Here is a 19223-nt window from a genome sequence, read left to right on the forward strand (position 1 = left end):
GCAAGAGGAAGAAAACACGATATGAGTTAGCAACCGAAACGTGATTGCTAAAAAAAAAAACCAACCAGGCCTCCAAATGAACGAAAGTTCATTAAATATACGTATTCAAATACGAACCGTCGAAACGTCAAGTATCGATTGACAAAAAAAAAAAACTGTCATTTTGAAATTGTTATCGATAACTAATCCATTTTAGCCTGTCGAACGCCGAACGCTTCCTGCGGTCTAAAAATACGTATTATCAGTTGCAAGGGGTTTTTTTTATTAATAGCATATTCTTTACGATATTGGATTTGGGGGTATATCGAATTTGATTTGGACCCACCGCATGTTTGCGTAAAAAGTTCGAGAACATGCGTTTGCATATATGTATGTACATACATATATATGTTTGTGTTCAGCCACAAGGTTGTTGCCAATGCTGTAATTCTAACCTAAAAAAAAACAACAACAGAAAAAAATGCCAACTTGTTTTCGAATTTACTGCAAATGACGTGCGGTTTATTGTTGGCGTCGCCATTGACCGATCGCACAACAGCATAAAAGCACGTAAATAAATGTGGGGTAAATGCGCTTATTTACAAGATGCTGACAACAAATTGTGCCTCCCTTGTCGCGCGCTATCCACCGTTATCCAACATGTTCTTTTAAGGAGGGAGGGGGGGGGGGGGGTCTTACGTAGGCGCACGCGGATTGGCCAATTTTCTGGGCTCGTCTGTTGTGGCTCTCTGCGATAAAAGCAAAAATCAAACACAAATATATCGCGAAACAAAAAAAGAAGGCGTCTTTGGCAAAAGAGAGCGCAGATCGTATGGCAATTGTGGCGGGCGCATTCAAAGAGCGCGACACACGCGAACCAGTTTTGTAAGAAATTGCCAGAGTGCTCGCAAAAGAGAACAATTTACAGAAGCGAACAGATATCGAAGCACACATACAAACAAACATACATGCATGCATATGTGTGTAGATAGCAGCATTTAAATTGGACACTTGTGCGTTTGTATGTATGTATGTACTGTTGTCTGTTTGTGTGAATATTTGACTTGTTGGGTGAGCAGATTTTTTGCGGTTTTTTTTGTGTTTTTTTTTTTGTTTTTTTAGGTTTTTTTATGCCACGCGCAATTTAATATGAAACACAGCAAACCAGCTCAATATTTGCCTAAAGCTCAACTTCAAAATACCTGTACCTGGTATCGATTACTTTATGCATTAGTCGAGTAGCGATAACAGTGCATATCAGCAGCCTTTAATGGTGATTAATAAAACGGTTGTTGAGCTTAAGCAGGGCTACCATTTAAAAGTGAATTAAAGAGATTGGCTAAATACTGATATAAAACACCTGCTCTGCACTACACACATACCCTATACCCTCTAATGAATGGGTTGTTGTGTTGTATATGTATATGCAAAGTAAAATGTTGTCTTAACATAAACGGTCGCTGTTACCCCTATGTATATATTATGTATATGCAATGTAAAATGTTGTCTTAACATAAACGGTCGCTGTTACCATCGCGGGGCACACGTGTCGTTGAGTTTCTCAAGCGTCGTTAAGTTTCTCAAGTAGGCGATTGACTGGCCGATCTTGACTTACATATATAACGTATTTATATTGTAGATGTTCAACTTTGTGCGGCATTCATCTCTGCACGTGATTTAAACGCGAGCAAGTCCATAAAGTTGACAATTTAAAGATCATAAAATCTTTTAGGATAGGCCATAAAAACCGGTTGTTCAGTTGAATTATTTTTGGACAAAAAAAAAAAGACGACAAAAGCCGCATCAGCTTTATCAGTCCCAGCTCTCGCCCCCCCCCCCCCCCGCTTCACCGCGGCGGGGTTAATAAATTGTTGTTGGCATTAGCCTTGAAAGCATTGCAAAAGCCAAAAATATCAGCGCATAGTTTTTTTTTTTTTTTTTGGGGAATGCGAGAGATAGCCGGCACGACTGGAGAGAGTTCTTGTCTTATTATCTATTTTTGAATGCCAAAGCCAAAGCTCGGCAGTGAACATGAAAAGCACGGGCCTGCTCGACCTTGGAAAACAGGCCAGCATGGAAAATCATCTCAAGAAAAAACAAAAAAAAAAAAAAAAAAAAATACGCAGCACGCGTAAGCAAATAAATCAAGAAGCGCCCACGAGTTCTGGGAATCGTTAAAAAGCCAGACAGCTCTACATATATATATATATATATATATATATATATATATATAAATAAATATATATTAAGCATATAGGAAAGCTTTCTGTGGAATACCATATTCGATTGACTAACTGAAAGCTTAAACAGCTCCGGACTTTGAGAGAATTCAAATGATATATTTTTCGGGCTCTTTATTTGGAACAGACTTGAACTAAGTTTATTTTCCGATTTTCATTTTTAATTAAAATCTGCCCGTTCTAATGGAAAATAATGCCTTGTTGTGCGTATTTTCCACAAGAAATTTCGGGCTAAATTAGAAAACTAATCCTAAGTTATTCGAAGTCCTCCAGAGTTTCTCTGAGATAATGATATAATCAATTTTGGGCTTACCTTTAAACTGTTCATATTAAATAATATGGAAATTAGAACTCGAAGCTACGTTTTTTAAGCAAAGTTTCTTCTATTTTTTGTATATATAATTCTATATAATATATATATCTTTGATCGATTTCTGGTATTTAAATAGTTTTGAGCTGTGGCGCATTCGAATTCCATTAGCGTGTTCATGTCAAATGGAAGCTAATAAATGTTGCAGTTCATTCAGAGATATTCGTCTGGCGGAATCAATCAAATGACTTGCAAGAGCGCTTATCGCCGCAGAAGATACTGGGCCGCGTTACTGAATGATCTGGCAACATTATGTTCGCGTTGTCATTGTCAGGCGCTGATAAAACCAACAAACTGATCGCGATCATGTGCCCTGTGTGTCAGCCGAAAGTTGTTTTTTTTTCTTTGCTCTATTTCTCTATGCCCTGCACATAGTTAAGCACAGGGCATCCCAGCTGTGACCAACGGCATGTAACTGTCAACAGGGTGGCAACTCGAATGCTGTTAAGTATATGCTCCCGTTAAGCATTAAATGATCTGGCAACTTGGTTCTTGAATTCAAAGTCTTGGCCTGGAGCTACTCGGAGTTATGCCTGGACCCTCGCAAATTGAAAGAGCTTTAGTAAGTAGATTATATATTCTTTTTTCATACTAAATAAAGGCTGAAGTGAAGAAGAAGCATAGCCACAGGGCATCTGCTAGTCGTACACACCCGAATGCAGCACACAGACACGAAGAGTGTGCAGAATGACAAGTATTCGATAAGCCTCGGATCTGCGTGCAGGGTAACTGCTAGTCGTGCAGCTCAGCTAGTATTCTGTTGTTGTTGCTCCTGAAAGTTATCCAAGGTATCTTTAACCGTGCCGCGCTTTATCTGCACTTGATGAACGACCGCAGCAAATTTGTTTTTGCTTTTCTTTTGGGTTTACCTGGGCCCGGAAATTTCTAAGTAACGTGGAGTGTCGTGTTGCCACATTATTATTCTGTATAGAGTTTGGTATTTCGGCTAAAAGGGGGTGTGGTGGGAGAGGGCGGGGCGTCTCTAATAAATAAGTGCTAAAAGAACGCGCAAACAAATGTGGCCGAAGATTCTCAAGTAAACACACACGGGCATACATGTGTGTGTGTGTGTGTGTGTGTGTGTGTTGGGGGTGTGTGCTGGCAGCGTTCTTTTCTGTTATCTGTTTTCTTTTTCATATTCTATTTATCTGTTATTATAAACTGTTTTTTATTTTTGGTTATTTTGCTTTGACGTAAATGCTGCAGAAATGCCAAAAAGACGAAACAACAGCAAAAAACGAAAGAAAGCAAAAGTTCTGTGGATTGTACAGATTCGTAGTATAACGTATATATATATATATGCAAATATATATATTATAGTTAGGAAGATAACTCAATTGCCTGCAAAGCAATGCGTTCATAACCTCAACATGTCAATATTAACAGTTAATTATTCGTTAACATTGTCATGTTGTTAACAGCTACAGTTACACTCATTAACAGTTAATTATCTGTTAATGTTTAGCTCAATCATGTTGAGGGTATGAACACGAAGCTTTACAGGCAATTCATTAACAGTTAATTAACATGCAGGTATTTAGAGTTTGGCTATATTATTTTGTATTAGATAATTTCTTAAGCTTTTATCTAGAGCTCTGAACAATGGTTTGATTGACATTAGGCAAAAATTATCCAAATGAAGTTGAAGTCGAGCTCAAAACTCAAAATAGAAAGATTATCCAAGGAGTAGAACTATGAAAACAAGTCGGAAGCCGATCAAACAGATTAAAAGATTGTCAAAAAACTGTCTTAAACGAAGTCTTCAATGAATATTCACAAATATTTTTGAATATCAAAAGTAAAAGTTGTAGTAAAAGCCCATCTTGGCATGACGCTACCTGACATCTTTCTTTTATATATAGACAAAAAAAAAAAAAGAAAAAATGCTTAGTCTTTTCTTAAGAAAATATTCTACAAATCTTTCACATACATATACCTAAACTTGAGAAACATATATGTATGTGTATAAACCTTGATTACGTTGCCGGAGACCCCTTTAACCCGCATCGAAATGGATTTGCATTGCGGCGACTGAGAGAGTACAGCCCGACGAGACATATAGACGATGTCAGCCCAATATCGTGCCATACGTAAGTGCGTTCCGAGTATTACGCTTCATTCAGTATGCTATTCCGTTGTAAATTTGTACGGATCGACTTTTGCTTACGTCATTGGGAGCCGAGCTAGATTCAATTTAAGGTTTAAGTATCTGGCGTTTGTGCTAGCTAGCAAATAGTTCAGATAGTTATGTTAGATAGTTGAAAACAACAATATGATAAATTCTCTTCAATTCCTACAAAAATATTTACCATGAGTAAAACAATACAACTTGCAGCTGCAATAAGGGGGGGGGGGGGGGGGTAGGGTTGGGGGTTGGGATTTGCGGCTTGGGGCTTGGGGTTGGGATGTACTTGCTTGACAGCGCGATGACGCGCTTCGGTTATCAAGGTGAGAGCTGGCAAAACAAAATGCTTGTAAGTGTGAGCAACAAAAGCAAAATAACAAACAACAACAACAAGCAAGGCAGGAAGAAGAACAACAACAACAACAACAACAACAACAACAACAACAACAACAACAACAACAGGCAGAACGGGCCGCAAGTGCTCAGATTGCGCATACGACGCGTGTGCTGCGCAAAAATCAAAACAAAATAAATGTGAGTCAAAGAAAAACTACAAATAATAAAAAAAAAAAAGTGGGCCCGTTTGCTGGCGAACGCGCCTCCAAAAGCACACACACACACACACACACATCTACACACACACACACACACGTTGTTGTTGTTGTTTTTCTCAGTTGAGCATCAGCTTTGCATTTCGCTGCCACAGCGTTTGCTGCACGCGCCTCCGATTGTGTCACTTGATATGCCACTCAATACACACACACACACACACACACACACACACACACACACACACACACACACACACACACTGCTTTAGATAGACAGCCACGAGTTACTTTTGTATACGACAGTCATTCATCAACTTGTTTTTGCCTTCTGACAAACAAGTGCGGCAACAACAACAGCAACAACAACAGCAACAACAACAACAGCAGCAGCAACAACAACAACAACAATTATTGTAACGGCAGCAACAAGTGCCACAAGTTGACAACAATAACAGACCATCATATATACCCTACATATGGCGCATGCATTTGTTGGCAATATCTTTATGGCTCGTAAAAGTTCAAAACAATAAACAGCTAAACAAAAAGATTTACAAATTGGTTGTCAGGCGCGCAGAAGTTGTCTTGGTTCGAACCAACGACTTTTCTTTTCGATTTGAGCCGTTAAACAGCTGGTTCGAACCTTTGGATTATGCACAGTTTTAATTGAAACAATTTAACCCGGTTTCAAGCATGTCGAAAGCCAGTTAAATGTATCGAATCGTAAAAGTAAAGTAGCTGGTTCAAACCACTTGTAAAATTCTGAAAAACTCTGTACTTTACTCGTTTCGGTTCATTTAATGCTTAAAATATTTTCAATTTAGTTATTTATGATTAACCGATTCGCAACCTTAACTCTTTATTTACATATTTGATAATGGATAACATTTGATATTTGATAATTAACAGAAATTGGCGTACAGAGCATTTGCTGGTCGTGCATTTGTTTTAACCTGTTTTCCATCTGCATATTTCTTTTCATGCTCTTGATTATTCTGTTTACTTACGTATTTTTAATTTAATTTAATTGAAATGCCCGCTGGCAACAGTTCATAGAATCTAGATGATAATGTCTGAAAATAGTTTGTTTTTTTTTTTTTCTTTTTCCATTACAAAAATTGAGTACAAAAATAGTATATAATTATACCAATAAAAGCAGGCAGAACACCTGTGCACTCTGAGCCTGGTTGATAATGCTTTAAAGCATTTGTTTTTGTCCAAACGACAAAAGAAATAATCAAATTAAAAAAATATATATAATAAATATTCAATTTAAAGCTTACGTAAAGCATTTGTATAGAAAGCCGTGCACTCTATCTTTTTCAACTTTCACCTTGTGTCCTATTCGCAATCTATTTACTGGCAGCACGGGTTGCTATACGATTGATCTGCACAGCGTGGTGAGGGGGAGGGGGAGGGGGAGCATACAAAATGCTTAAATAAGTGTTAAATAAGTGAATGTTTCCCTGTTCTCAGATTTATGAGAAAACCCTTGTATAATGTATTGGAAACTTCCAACAATTTGAATTTAATTTTCTGTATTCTTATTCTTGCTTTCAAAACTGTTCTTCAATCAAAAAAAAGATGCCTAGATTGAGTAAGAAATGCATATGAAAAGAATATTTTCACTGGAAGCAAGATAAAAACGTTCTCGCTGGAAGCAGGATACAACATTTCTCACTGGAAACAAAAATTCCCTCTTATTTAAGCCCTTGTAATATGCCCTTATAAATATTGGGAAATTTTAATTTCACTAAGCATTTTATTCGCAGCTTATGTCGAAATCCTAGTTGTTTTCCTTGTTTTTCATTTCGGAAGTTTTTCCATGTACATATACATTTTTATGGAAGGAAATTCACGTTTGCCACTTGACAAACGATATGATAAGGTGCATTAACTTGGTTTATGATCAGTTCCCGATTACATAAGTCGCACAGCTCGACTTTCCTTCTGGGAATAACACGTATAGCTTCTATTCAAATACCCAACGATAAGCACTATCATGGAGCTTAAAGGGCCTTTGTCTCAATACGTTCATGTAGCTGGAAGTAGGGCCACAATTGAGATACACAGATTGTGTGCTATCCTTGGCACGCTGGCCCCCTCCAATGAAGGTCACAGAGCGCTGACCCACTGAGAGCCCCCACACACACACACACACACACAGTTACAGAGTATTACATGATGTTCTGGGCATATCCAGCTATGCATTGAGTCAAACATCCCGTACATTGACATGGGAAATACGCACACAACGAAAGTGCCGGCGTGCGTGTGTGTGTGTCTGTGTGTAGTCGCATCGCGTGATCACGATAAGCTGCTTGTAATTGCGAGAGCAGCAAGAAGAGAGCGGACAAGCAAAGAGTAAAGAGAGCTGTAAGAGACGAAACTCTTAAGTGAGCCAAGGATGGAACTAGAACTTGATGGAAACTGTTATGCATGGCAAATGCTGCAGCGCAATCAACAGTTATGGCTGATGCTACAGTCGCTGATATAAGTATTACATCAGCCAACTGGAAATTGGAATATTCGATTAAAACTTGACATCTAACACACACGTTTGGCCCGAGCATATTGTTTGGCCTGGGAAATATGTACCTGGGAAGTACAGATTACACAGACACCACGGCTTATCGGCGGGAAATTAGTAAAACAAAAACGAAAAAAAAAAAAAAACAAAAACCAAAAATTACCGCTAGGAAAAACAACGAAATGTGCACATCATGTTGTCCAGGTGCCAGATAAGCAGCAGCAGCAGCAGCAGCAGAAAAAAAACGCACTTCTATTTATTTCTATTTAATATGATAAACAGGAAAAAAATAAATATCAAATATGTACATACACACATACACACATACATACATATATGCTTGTGCTGGGCATTTGCGCGCAGTTCCGTTCAGGTAGAAGAGTCTTGGTCAAATCAAGAAGAAGCAGCATTAAAAAAAAATAAATAAGTGAAAACACGTGTGCGTCAGAGCCGCAGAGTTATATATATATATATATTTTTATTTTTTTACCTTTTCCTAGCATATGCGTTTCAATGTATCATAGACATGGCGCCATTCCAATACCGGAGAAAGACAACAAGATATTTAGCTTATGTACAATATCATAGCATAGGGTATACATATATCGTATATATGTATGTTTATGGCTGGGTACTTTTGTACTCGAGCGAGTTCCTTGAAATTGTTGCAAAACAATTTATTTTTGTTATTATTTTTGTTTAAATTTGACAAATTGCGTATTTGGCAATTGTTTATCTATTTAATTAGTTATTAAATATATATGGCATACAATCTATTATTTAAACTAAGTACTTTTAAGAATTTAGCCAGAAGCTAATATTATTTTATACATATTTTATGTGTTTGACAGTTTTCTCAACTTTATCGTATTCTCTCTACGTCAAGCCATATTTTCCATGTTCTTAAGTCTGGAACTGGAACTGGCGAATCGAATTGAACGAATTGAACTGAAAGCTCATGAAAAATGTGATAAAAGCTTTTGCTTAAGACGTTTTCAAAAAAAATCCAGGCTTTAATAGAGCTGCAGCCTAAAATACTTTGGAGTACATATTATGGTCAGACGCAAAGCATTATAGAGTATTTCTTGTGTGTTATGCTCCACATTTTGTGGCCCACATTGTCAGTGAGTCATGGGTATACAAAAGTTCATCCTTTTGATAGACTTTCGCAATTAAATCCCGAGCTAGTTAGCTGAGATAACGTATTACGTATAAGGCTTATGTATGTACACATATGCACATATCTATATGCTCTATGAAGCGGGCATAATACCTTGCTTATGAAATGTGTAACGCATAGAAGGGCATATCTGCAAGCCTATATGCTATATATATATATTCCTGACCCGTATCTGCCGTCTCTCTCGATTTGAAAGCTACCATCAGGAGGTTTCGCGCAGCTGCGTTTCTCTGGCAATCGGAGTCGGATCGGTCCACTATATAAAAACATGATGGTTTTCTAGATATCTTGACTGGATTTCATAGCATATTACGAATCTGAACTAGTTCATTTTTTCAAATGCAACATACCAAAATATCCATCAGCTAACTTGATCGGTTTTTAAGTTATTCTCAACAAACGAGCTTTGAATTTGCCTCATATATTTGCAAGCCCATAGGCTCTAGCTTTGCAAGGGTATCTAATCTTCGGCGTGCCGAAGGCGAGCTTTGTTTTTTTTTTGTGTGTTTGCTTTTTAATTTAAGGCACAACATTTCCCAAGCGAGTCACAAGTTTGATTATTGATATTAATCTAGTATATTTAATATAAATATATATAAATATATATATATATATATATATATATATATATATTTGTGTATTGGAAAAAAAGAGGCACGTACGTGTGCAATCCGGGCCTGTGCGCATTGCCCGTCATCTAATGGAAAAGTACGCACAGCGCAGAGGCGAACAAAGAACTTCGGCGTAAAGCTCAAGAAAAAAAATAAAAATAAAAAAAAAATAAAATAAAATAAAATATATACAAATAAGAAAAGAGCTTAACTCGCGACAGACAGCGATATTTCAAAAAAGCCAAAGAAAAAACAATAACAGCAACAACAACAACAACAACAGAAAACAAATTGAAACGAAATTGAAAAAGTAAAAAATAAAAGAACAACAAAATTAAAGTAAATAAGTATAAAAGAAAAAAAAAAAAAAAAGATGGCAAAAAGTTCGTTGACGGCAAGCAGCAAAATATCAGCTCAGTCGCTTTGACGCTTTGTCGTTTGGTTCGTTGGATCAGCCGCAAAGCAAAACTGTTGCGCCCAAATAAGTACGTGGTAGATGCGCACCTCCCGCACCCCACCGCACCCCTCAGCGCACACCCAGCCAAAGCACGTTCCAGTTTAGTTGTCTCCCTTGGTGAACGTCTGCGTTTTGGTTTTGCTCTTAAAAATGGCCGCCGGCCGCATTGAACGGTAAACGTACGCTCTCGCTCAGCTAGCAATCGGCGGACGTCGCCGTCGCAGTCGCTGCCGCTGCCGCTGACGTCGACGTCGTCACGAGCACTGCTCTGGCTATAGATAGAGGCGCGCATAGCGCCAGGAGCTCAGTTCTTGCAGAGACTCTGCGCTGTTCAGACGTAACGTGCGACCAGAATATATATATATATATATATATACATATATATAGAAGCAAATAATAAGAAGAAATACAGAAAAGACAGCAAATCAGCTCAGCCTATATAATATACATATATTCAGATACATATATTTATATGTATTCGCATTTTTTTTTCTATGCTACAGTTCTATGTTCCCTGTTGCGCCCTGTAGACAGAGTTTAGCCCCAACTTTTGGTGAACAGTGCAAAAAGCTACTAAGCAAAAATCCATAAAAAATAATTATATATATACAGACATAAATATATATATATATAGAAGTCTTAAATATATACGTGTCTGTGTGTGTGCGTGCCGGAAAAGTGCGCAACGCTTTTCCTTACCTTTTATTTTGTTTTGTTTTGTTTTTGTTTTTGACACCTGCGCGCGCTTCTACGTGAATCGAAACGCTTACGAATATGACGACCAAAATGGCCATAAATGCAAAGGTTGGTAATAACTTAGGCTTAACTACTTTAAGACATTTGCAATGTGTGCAAAATCCCAAACTATGTCAAGCTACAAATTCTATAAATTAAATATAAAATATGCTCAAATTTTGCGACTGATAAAGCCGGAAAGTTCAACAGTTGGTTCAACAACAACAAAAACAATTTAATCATTTATAATATTTTAATAGAAACAACAACAACTCGAATATGAAGACAAAGTCAAATATGGCAAAAAAAAAAAACAAAAAAAAAAAATTCAAAGAAAACAAAAATCTGTTTGTGCAAATTACACGAACTTGGCAACAGGCGTTGCTCAACAAGTGTCCAACAATAAATGAAAATGAAAACAATAACAAAAGCCGGAGGATTGAGTCAGTGGCGCGGTTGACACGCACAACAGTTACCCTGTAAAAAAGCCAAGCTAACCATATATCATATGCCATATAAACAGAGACTTTTTACATATTATATTACTGTTACTTGCATATATATTTTATGTTACAATTAATATCATACTTGGTATACATACTAACTAGTTACGAATACAAGTATCTATTAAATTTAGTAGCTCTAGCTCTGATAGTTTTCGAGTTCCATGGGTTTATGCCTAGGATATGCCTGTGAACTACTTTAAAGAGTAGTTCTCGATTGCCTTTTATCGAAGCTCGATTTACGTATCGAAAACAACATTCGAAATGTACAAAATGTGTATGTGAATAGCATATTATTTCTTTGAGCATTTGCCCAGGCATTGGAAATTCTTATTTATTTCCTAATAATGATACGCTCAAAGGAAATCATCCATCATGTTTATAACAAATGATTGTTAACATGCTTCGATTATAAATATGCAATTTCTTTTCATATATCATTAAATAGTTTATTTTTTATTATTTTTTGTTTTTTTTTCTTGACATACGGCTTTCTATTAATAAATGTTTAGACATGAGACAAACATTGTTATTGCATTCTGTGCGCTTATCGGCGGGGATTTGCTTTATGATAAGCCATGGCACATGCTGTCTGCCCCCATTCCCCCACCTGACTAGCCATGCCCCGCACCCCGCCTTCTCGTGTGTGTGTGTGTGTGTGTGTGGCATATGCCAGAAGTGGACGCCGCAGACAATCCGGCTGCGATTCGGTCTCCGGGGTCAGACGAACGTGCTTGAACTAGTTATTGTATTTTTCGAATTCGAGTTCGAACTCGAATTCGTAGTTGATTTGCTTACGAACTTTTTAGTGGCTGATGCAATGTGTCTTCTTGGTTTCACAGTCTTCTCAGTTTTTCAACAGGTATTTTGTTGATGTTGGTTTTTTTTCTTTTTGTTTTCCGGCATGAAGACACCGAACTCGTCGATTTCATCAGACATAGGCCAGAGCATATATATATATATTTACTATATTTATTACTTTTATTCACATAAGTTTGATTGACAGTTTTGATTAGCCCTGTTGTTGGGCGCTATTCGAAATGGGTTCAAACCTTCTGACCTCCTGTAATATGAGAGCGAAAACTGTTACGAAAACTCAATAATACGATAAGCTGATTTTGTTCTGTTCTGTTTTAAAAAAGCAATAGAATTGTTTTCATTTTTGGTGCTTTTACATAAACCAGGGATTCGAACCGGCGGCCTGCCTTTTTAGTTTTCCGAAATACAATGTAAAACTTTCGCGTATTGGAAAAGTTTGAAAACTAGCAACAAATTGAACTTGGATTTGAGAAGAGAGAAAAAAAAAGCGAGAAAGGAAGTTAGGGAAAGTTAAGTTGCTTCTCTCAAGCGCTTGAGTCTAGTTGTATAAAAGATTCAATTATAAGTAATAATATTGTTAAGAAAGAAGTTAAATATATAAAACACAAGAAGTTCATACATAATTAATACATTTTACTTAAGTTTTATAAAAGAAAGTGTATATTCAATTAATTGAATACTTTAATTTAATTTTAGCTAGAAAACTTTTCCCATTGCCAAAGGAATGAGCCCAAAGGTTTCTCTCCCTCTCTTTCAATTTGGTTTTGGAAATGTTTTACTTTTGTTTTGATTTTTTTGTTTTCGTAAATATTATGCCTAAAGTCAATGCACTGGCTAATCGGGCTGTAAGGTAACGATCGAGAATAATGAAATGCTAATGCCTGGAATTAGTTACGATCCGATTTAATGCCTGACTTTTGTGTACTTTATGCAATTGGCATTTGAAATTAGAGCTGCCCGTGGCCCACATTAGCACGCATTAGCGACAAAACCTATACACCTGATATATACATATATATAGATATATATAATCTGATATGTATATCTGATATATATGTATATACTTGCCAGACAAAGCAGAGTTCTAAGCGACGTCTTGAGGTTGTTGAACGACTCTTATATCGTATATATGCCTATAAATTGATACTATATGCACTCTCTCCTCTCCGCTCCTCTCCCCTCTGCTTCTGCTCGCTTTCTCTGCAGTCTTTGGTCTGGCTCTGGCTCTGGCTCTGCTATGCAAATGGCAAGGTTCGGGTTCGGGTTCGAGCTGAGGCCAAGTGCCAGTCGCAGGCCTCGGCGTAATGTCTATGCAAAAATTTCGGCTCTAACCCGATTACCATTCAATTTTGAGCAAATGCTAATTGCCAGCGCCAAAAATAAAACCAGCTCGCCCCACAGACAGGTGCAAATCGATTTTACTTTTTTGAGAGTGCTGCACAAAAATAATATTGCTTCTAGAATGGAATAATGGAGACAAGTATAAAAAGTGAACAGTATCTGGGATATATTTATTTTGATAAAAATCGAAACTGATTTGCATATCTTTGTTGTTGTTGTTCTTGCAGGATATATTCCGCAACCAGCATCGGCTGATCCGGTTCATCGAGCAGTCGATACGGCTGTGCAGCAATCAATCCCTGAAGACGGCCCAGCAGCAGCAGCAGAAGAGCGCTGCGCCAGACTTTGAGATTAGCGCCTCGGTCAATACGGAATACACACATGCGCCGGAGCCGATCAAGCATGACAAGGATCTGGGCCATTTGTTCAAGGCATCACAGCTGGCCGTGCGGCTGGCGACGCCGCAGCAGCTGCAGCCCAAGCCGGACAACGATGAGGAGCTCGGCTTTGGCAAACTCTTTACGGATCACATGCTCAAAATCTATTATCACAAGAGCCTGGGCGGCTGGCAGAAGCCGGAGATAACGCCGCTGGAGAATCTGGTCATGCATCCGGCCGCCAAGGTGCTGCACTATGCCGTCGAGGTGAGTGTTAATCCAACATCCATTGTCATGCCCATCATCATTGTGCTCCTCGTCATCATTATCATCATCATCCTCATCCTCATCGTCAACATCATCATCATGATCGTCGTCTGATCCCAGCTGATTGGCTTGTGCCGTCTCATCGTTGCAGCTCTTTGAGGGCATGAAGGCGTACCGCGGCATCGATGGCAAGATTCGCATTTTCCGGCCGGACATGAATATGGCTCGCATGAATCTGGCCGCGCAGCGTTCCGGCCTGCCCACATTCGAGGGCAGGGAGTTTGTCAAATGCCTGTCCCGTCTGCTCTCCATTGACTCCGAGTGGGTGCCACACACGGAAGCCGCCAGCCTTTACATCCGACCCACACTAATTGGCATCGATGTGAGTAACAGTGTTTGCCTTACCTTAAGCTTGGACTCCAATTCGTAATCCCTTTGCAGCCCACCTTAGGCGTCGCCTCATCCGATTCGGCGCTGCTCTACTCCATACTCAGCCCCGTGGGCAGCTACTTCAAGACTGGCAGCAACGGCGCCGTCTCCCTACTGGCGGATCCCAGCTACACACGCGCCTGGCCCGGCGGCGTTGGCAATCGCAAAATGGGCTCCAACTATGCACCCACCATTAACGTACAAAAGGAGGCCGCCGCACGCGGACTCCAGCAGGTGCTCTGGCTATATGGCGAGGATCATCAGCTGACCGAGGTGGGCACCATGAACATCTTCATGTTCTATGTCAACGATCAAGGAGGTGAGTCTCATTGCCTTAGTTCCTTCCCGTTTCCCCAACTTTTCTCTTGAGAGTTAATGCTTTTCTCGTTTTGCAACACGAATGCTACAAATGAGAGATGCAACTGTCCCCTTTGACTTTACTCTACATTTGTATTCAAATCAGGTTTTTCAAACTGATTAGATTGACATTTGAAACACGTTTTGCAACACTTCAAAGTATTTGAAAACCGTTATTTTGGTCTATGGTTAAATAGATTCTGGCTTTTTATAACAATTCAATCAATCTCTGTCTGACTTTTCACATATTTCATTCGTAATTCGGTTTCCATTTTCCAAACGTAATTATCCCGTTTTTCCTTTCGCATCTGCATGCATTTAAAGCAGGCATCTTAGCAAGATTGTGCAACACTGAACCAAATGATTTTGATCTGATTTATCGATACATAATTTCAGTTACATATTTGATAATAATTGATAGCTTTGAACTCTAAGGGAACCGAATCGCTTATCATTTTCAATTGTTTCCAATTTGTTCTCTTTTTTTCGTTTCAGAACAAGAACTGATTACCCCGCCCCTGAATGGCCTCATACTGCCGGGCATCACGCGCGACTCGATTCTGGCCATGGCCCGACAATGGGGCAAGTTCAAGGTGCGCGAAGGTGTCTTCACCATGCCCATGATCAGCGAGCTGCTCAACCAGGGACGCGTAAGTAGACCAAGCCTCGCTCCCAGTTTTTAAATTTGCATACTGATCTCGAATTCGGTTCGGTTCGCCTTACAGCTGCTGGAACTGTTCGGCACGGGCACCGCCTGCGTGGTCAGTCCCATTAATCGCATCAACTATATGGGCCAGGATCTGTATATACCCACCATGGAGCAGGAGAAGCCCGTGCATGAGCTCATCCGCGAGACACTCACCGATATACAGTACGGCAAGGTGGATCATCCCTGGGCCGTGGTCATTGACTAAGCCATACATAAAAAAAATTAAAACGAAAAGCCCAACCACCAGCACCCAACTGGTCCTAGTTGTGGGTCAGCACAGTTGTGTATTAGTAGGTTATAGTTCCAACAGTTTCTGGGTTGCCGATGTGCTCGAATTTTTTGTTTGTTGCATTTAGTGAGTGTTTGCACAACACTCGATCTATACGTAAAACGCATATATAATACAGAATACATATCTATATACAATATATGTACATATATATATATATATATAAATACTTCTATAGCTAAGTTAAGGGCCGGGCTTTGCACCCATGCTATATAGTTACTATATATATATATCACTTTGTATAAGACGCACTTTTTTTTAGTTTTTAATTCATAATTTATTTATGCCCAATTTATTTTTTTTTTTTTGTTTTTGTTTTTGCTTGTCCACACCATTATTATTTTACCAAAACTACTTTATACTGTTCGGAATCAGATCAGAGACAAAGCAATTTTGCTAGAATGAAATTTCATAAGATTTATGAATGCCTTTTGCATGCTTTTACTTCCAAATCAAACGAAAATCGAACGAAAAAACGTAAAAAAAAAAAGATAACCACAAAAAGAAAAAAATGCTAAGAAAATAATTGAATTCATAGCCAAAGTTAGGTTCTGGAGCTGCCAAAGGCGCAGACCTAAAAACAGAAAAGAAAATTATATTAAAATGAAAGAAAAACAAAAAAAAAAAACAAAACAAAACAAAAAAAAAACCAACAACAACAAAAACTAATTAATTTTGGAAACGTACCGGAGGCAAATGCATTTATTAGTCAGTAAGTTGCCAGAGTCGAGTCCAAGTTGAACAAAAGCTCTAAGACACATTTCTGGAATGTATTTTATAAAGTTATCTGTTTGTAAAAATGTTGGAGGTAAAAGCAGCCAGGTGTGCTGCAGAGCAAGCTGTGACTAAACTATTGTATCTAGCTGTTAGTCAAACTATCTATACACAAAACCTATATGTATACGAAAACTAAACTTTATCATATTATTAAAGCAAATCAAAGCATAATAAAAAATCAAAAAAAAAAAAAACTAAAAAAAATCCAAACGCCTAAAGCGAGAAAAACAAAAAATATATGCGTTCAATTTAATTAAATGTCAATCTTTACTCAATTATAAGCATATACATATATATAGTTATAGATACATAAGGAGTAATTTCCCACATTGACAAAAAAGCAAGGGGATTCATCACGTTTTTTCTCAAAATCTACATTTATCCACAAATCGACATTGAAGCAAGGGGATACACCACGTTTATTCTCAAATGTCGTTTCCAAACGTCATTTCTCCCCGCGGATATGTTTTGGTGGAGCTATGTCGTTTCAAAACGACATAATCCCACATAATTCATCCAAATCGACAATAAAGCAAGGGGTTAATCACGTTTTTTCTCAAAATCTTGCTTTTTCCCCAATTGACAAAGAAGCAACGTTTTTTCTCGAAATTTTAATTTTTAATTTTCTCAAAATCTTAACTTGTATCCAAATCGACAAACAGCGGGGTTATGTCGTCATATCTCCGCGCGGAGATATATGTTTTTAAAACGCTGGAGCTATGTCGCTTCAAAACGACATAATCCATTATTAATGGCGGAGTAATGTGACAAAATAGCAAGATTAAGATCACGTTGTTTCTCAAAATCTAAACTTTCACGCAAATCGACAAAAAGGCATGGGCGTTTTTTCTCAAAATCGAAGTCGGCTCGAAAATTAAAACTTTTTCGATGATTTCGTTTCAATATCTCGATGTTAAAGACAAAAAAACCATTAGTTCGTAAAGTCAACCTCTTTGATGATATTTTGGAATATTTCCGTCAAATAATGTCCGATTTAGAAATTTTATACCATTTTTGACTCGTAAGGATCATTCTATAGATTGGCATCAAAAAAAAGGAAAATTTAAAATTTTGACCCAAATCTACAAAATGGAGATCGGTGCGAAATGATTTTTTTTGTAATATCTCAGGTAATAGCTCCGCGCGGAGATATGACGTTCCAAAACGACGTAACTCCCCGCGGATATATGATCTTCCAAATCACCACGTTTTTTTGAGAAAATCGAAACTTTTTCGATGCTTTATTTTTAAATATCTCGGGTAAATAATGTCTGATTTTAAAATGTTATGCCTTTTTGAATGCGTACGGATGCCTACCATGAATTGGCATTCAAAGAAATTATTCATCGATGGGTTCAAAAATGTTGTTGACAAAAAACCCATTAGATCGTAAAGTCAACCTTTTTGATGATATTTTGGAATATTTCCGTCAAATAATGTCCGATTTAGGAATTTTATACCATTTTTGACTCGTAAGGATCAGTTCTATCGATTGGCATAAAAAAAAAACGAAATCCAAAATTTTGACCCAAATCTACAAAATGGCAAGGGGTTACGTCACGTTTTTTTTCAAAATCGAGGTCGGTCCGAAAATCAAAACTTTTTCGATGATTTTTTTGTTTTAATATCTCGGGTAATAGCTCCGCGCGGAGATATGACGTTCCAAAACGACATAACTCCGCGCGGAGATATGACGTTCCAAAACGACATAACTCCGCGCGGAGATATGACGTTCCAAAACGACATAACTCCGCGCGGACAAAAACGACATAACTCCGCGCGGAGATATGACGTTCCAAAACGACATAACTCCTCGCGGAGATATGACGTTCCAAAACGACATAACTCCCGCGGAGATATGACGTTCCAAAACGACATAACTCCGCGCGGACAAAAACGACATAACTCCGCGCGGAGATATGACGTTCCAAAACGACATAACTCCTCGCGGAGATATGACGTTCCAAAACGACATAACTCCCGCGGATATATGATCTTCCAAATCACCACGTTTTTTTGCGAAAATCGAAACTTTTTCGATGCTTTATTTTTAAATATCTCGGGTAAATAATGTCTGATTTTAAAATTTTATACCTTTTTGAATGCGTACGGATGCCTACCATGAATTGGCGTTCAAAGAAATTACTCATCGATGGGTTCAAAAATGTTGTTGACAAAAAACCCATTAGATCGTAAAGTCAACCTTTTTGATGATATTTTGGATTATTTCCGTCAAATAATGTCCGATTTAGGAATTTTATACCATTTTTGACTCGTAAGGATCAGTTCTATCGATTGGCATCAAAAAAAAGAAAATCCAAAATTTTGACCCAAATCGACAAAATGGAAATCGGGGCGAAAATCGAAACTTTTTCGATGATTTTTTTTGTAGTATCTCGGGTAATAGAAATTTTATACCATTTTTGACTCGTAAGGATCAATTCTATCGATTGGCATCAAAAAAAAGGAAATCCAAAATTTTGACCCAAATCGACAAAATGGAGATCGGTGCGAAAATCGAAACTTTTTCGACGATTTTTTTTTGTAATATCTCGGGTAATAGCTCCGCGTGGAGAT

The 19223-nt window shown here is 38.1% G+C and overlaps 1 protein-coding gene across 2 annotated transcripts; it reads left to right on the forward strand.

Annotated features, from left to right (window-relative positions):
* The first annotated feature begins 10367 nt into the window (after positions 1–10367).
* On the forward strand, positions 10368–16545 carry Bcat (Branched chain amino acid transaminase). 2 transcript variants are annotated; one of them, XM_002059500.4, is made up of 6 exons: positions 10368–10847; positions 13669–14085; positions 14237–14467; positions 14527–14833; positions 15367–15521; positions 15597–16545. In XM_002059500.4, the coding sequence occupies exons 1-6, from the start codon at positions 10818–10820 to the stop codon at positions 15783–15785; spliced, it is 1329 nt and encodes a 442-aa protein (XP_002059536.2). In that variant the 5' UTR covers positions 10368–10817; the 3' UTR covers positions 15786–16545. The 2 variants fall into 2 exon arrangements, with proteins under 2 accessions (XP_002059536.2, XP_032296071.1); XM_032440180.2 differs by lacking the exon at positions 10368–10847 and having other exon boundaries at positions 13954–14085; positions 14206–14467.
* Positions 16546–19223: the final 2678 nt, after the last annotated feature.

The sequence above is a fragment of the Drosophila virilis genome, chromosome X (assembly GCF_030788295.1).
Source record: "Drosophila virilis strain 15010-1051.87 chromosome X, Dvir_AGI_RSII-ME, whole genome shotgun sequence".
NCBI lineage: Eukaryota > Metazoa > Arthropoda > Insecta > Diptera > Drosophilidae > Drosophila > Drosophila virilis.

Bases quoted from the DNA above. Each gene is read 5' to 3' on its own strand.
- Bcat (XM_002059500.4), top strand. From the start codon at position 10,818: ATGACGACCAAAATGGCCATAAATGCAAAG. The intron at 10,848-13,668 runs GTTGGTAATAAC...TTGTTCTTGCAG, and splicing joins AAATGGCCATAAATGCAAAG to GATATATTCCGCAACCAGCA. The intron at 14,086-14,236 runs GTGAGTGTTAAT...TCATCGTTGCAG, and splicing joins TGCTGCACTATGCCGTCGAG to CTCTTTGAGGGCATGAAGGC.